Source organism: Oncorhynchus gorbuscha, linkage group LG13 (genome assembly GCF_021184085.1).
Source record: "Oncorhynchus gorbuscha isolate QuinsamMale2020 ecotype Even-year linkage group LG13, OgorEven_v1.0, whole genome shotgun sequence".
Taxonomy (NCBI): domain Eukaryota; kingdom Metazoa; phylum Chordata; class Actinopteri; order Salmoniformes; family Salmonidae; genus Oncorhynchus; species Oncorhynchus gorbuscha.
The window spans coordinates 83,073,338-83,075,837 of NC_060185.1; the positions used below are offsets into that span (position 1 = coordinate 83,073,338).

Below are 2,500 nucleotides of genomic sequence, written 5' to 3' on the forward strand. Positions count from 1 at the left end.
AACATCATAGTGAAGTAGCCAAACTATGCTGTGTATGAATCAATGTGTGTGTGTACATGAGAGCAAGAGAGATTTGATTCTGAACACCCCAGCACTATATAGTCTGAAACAGTTTACATGGAATGACCACCAGGGGTCATCATTGAGCCCCTAATAAAAACAGCAGAACCAGATCTAGTAGGAGGGCACTGTATGTTTCTCTCAGTAGACTGGTGTAGGCTCCATATTGTTTAGCACCATATAATAACAACAGTCTCAACTATCCATCACGTCAATCCTCTGGTCTCTCATTTTATTCATCTCTTTTTCCTCCCTCACTCCCCCTCCCTCTTGCTCTCTTTCCCTCACTGTATCTTAATATCACTCCCCAATCTGGCAGTAGTAGCCAGTCGTCATGGAAACAGAACGGTGCAGTCTCCCTAGGGATTGTGGGATATGGCTTAGCGCTGAAACTGTGTGTGTGGATCTGTGAGATAACTGACCAGTGTTACAGCTGTTCCACAAATCCCAATGTTTCTTTGGTTGTTGGATCTCTGAATCAGCTTGTAGTCAACTAGTACAACATGTTTCCCCTCCTTCATCTCCCCTCCAGCACCACACCTTCCTCCTGTACATCACGCAACAGATCCCACTGGATCTCACCTGCGTTAGAAGTGTGTGTGTGTGTGCGTGTGCGTGTGCGTGTGTACCTGCGTAGGTGTGTCTGTGTGTGTGTCTGTGTGTGTGTGTGTGTGTGTGTGTGTGTGTGTGTGTGTGTGTGTGTGTGTGTGTGTGTGTGTGTGTGTGTGTGTGTGTGTGTGTGTGTGTGTGTGTGTGTGTGTGTGTGTGTGTGTGTGTGTGTGTGTGTGTGTGTGTGTGTGTGTGTGTGTGTGTGTGTGTGTGTGTGTGTGTGTGTGTGTACCTGCGTAGGTGCGTCGCCGTGTCAGTGTCTCTGTGTTTACCTGTAGAAGTAGGAGCAGCCCCTGACTGTGTTGTGGCCAAAGTATTCTTGTGTCTTCTCGTTGCCAAAGTCCTCCAGTGGGTCGGCCCACAGCAGGTCACACATGGGTCCGAATGCTGGAGGCTCCTTGAACCTGTCCAGCTGGATTATAGAGACAATGACAACAGAACAGATATATACACTGAGTTTACCAAACATTAGGAACCCCTTCCTAATATTTAGTTAGGCCGGACTCTACAAGGTGTCAAAAAACGTTCCACAGGGACGCTGGCCCATGTTGACTCCAAAGCTTCCCACAGCTGTGTCAAGTTGGCTGGATGTCCTTTGGGTGGTGGACCATTCTTGATACATGGGAAACTGTTGAGCATGAAAAACCCAGCAGCATTGCAGTTCCTGACACACTCAAACAAGTGCGCCTGGCACCTACTTCCATACCTCACCCTCTGAATGGCACACAGACACAATCCATGTCTCAATTGTCTGATGGCTTATAAATCCTTCATTAACCTGATTCCTCCCCTCCATCTACACGGATTGAAGTGGATTTAACAAGTGACATCAATAAGGGATCATAGCTTTCACCTAGAATCACCTGGTCAGTCTGTCATGGAAAGACCTCTGTTCTTAATGTTTTGTCCACTCAGTGTACATTGATACATACATCTATAGATACGTACATGTATAGAAACAGTGCATTCAGAAAATATTCAGACCCCTTGACTTTTTCTATATTTTGTTACGTTACAGTCTTATTCTAAAATTGATTAAATAGTTTCCACCCCCTCATCAATCTGCACACAATCACCCCATAATGACAAAGCAAAAACAGGTTTTTAGAAATTGTCCAGAAGCCCAGAAGTCTGAGGTCCTGAGCGCTCTGGAGCAGGTTTTCGTCAAGGAAATCTCTGTACTTTGCTCCGTTCATCTTCCCCTTGATCCTGACTAGTTTCCCAGTCCCTACTGCTGAAAAACATCCCCAAGCATGATGTTGTCACCACCATGCTTCACCGTAGGGATGGTGCCAGCTTCCCTCCAGACGTGACCCTTGGCATTCAGGCCAAATCGTTCAATCTTGGTTTCATCAGACCAGAGAATCTTGTTCCTCATGGTCTGAGAGTCTTTAGGTGCCTTTTGGCAAACTCCAAGCGGGCTGTCATGTGCCTTTTACTGAGGAGTGCTTCCGTCTGGTCACTCGACCATAAAGGCCTGATTGGTGGAGTGCTGCAGAGATAGTTGTCCTTCTGGAAGGTTCTCCCATCTCCACAGAGGAACTCTCTAACTAGCTTCTACGACCATCTAAAAGGAAGCGATTCCCAAATCTTCCATAACAAATCCATCACCTACAGAGAGATGAACCTGGAGTAGAGTCCCCTAAGCACGCTGGTCCTGGGGCTCTGTTCACAAACACAAACAGACCCTACAGAGAGATGAACCTGGAGAAGAGTCCCCTCAGAAAGCTGGTCCTGGGGCTCTGTTCACAAACACAAACAGACCCTACAGAGAGATGAACCTGGAGAAGAGTCCCCTAAGCAAGCTGGTCCTGGGGCTCTGTTCACAAAC

General features: G+C 47.0%; 1 protein-coding gene across 4 annotated transcripts in view; it reads right to left on the minus strand.

Moving 5' to 3' along the window:
* ppp3cb (protein phosphatase 3, catalytic subunit, beta isozyme) overlaps window positions 1–2,500 on the minus strand; it is a 47,115-nt gene that overhangs the window by 13,566 nt on the left and 31,049 nt on the right. For all 4 annotated transcript variants that reach the window (XM_046295913.1, XM_046295911.1, XM_046295912.1 and 1 more), the window contains one exon: window positions 942–1,081. In XM_046295913.1, the coding sequence (XP_046151869.1) occupies window positions 942–1,081 (140 nt within the window). The remainder of the gene's footprint in view (window positions 1–941; window positions 1,082–2,500) is intronic.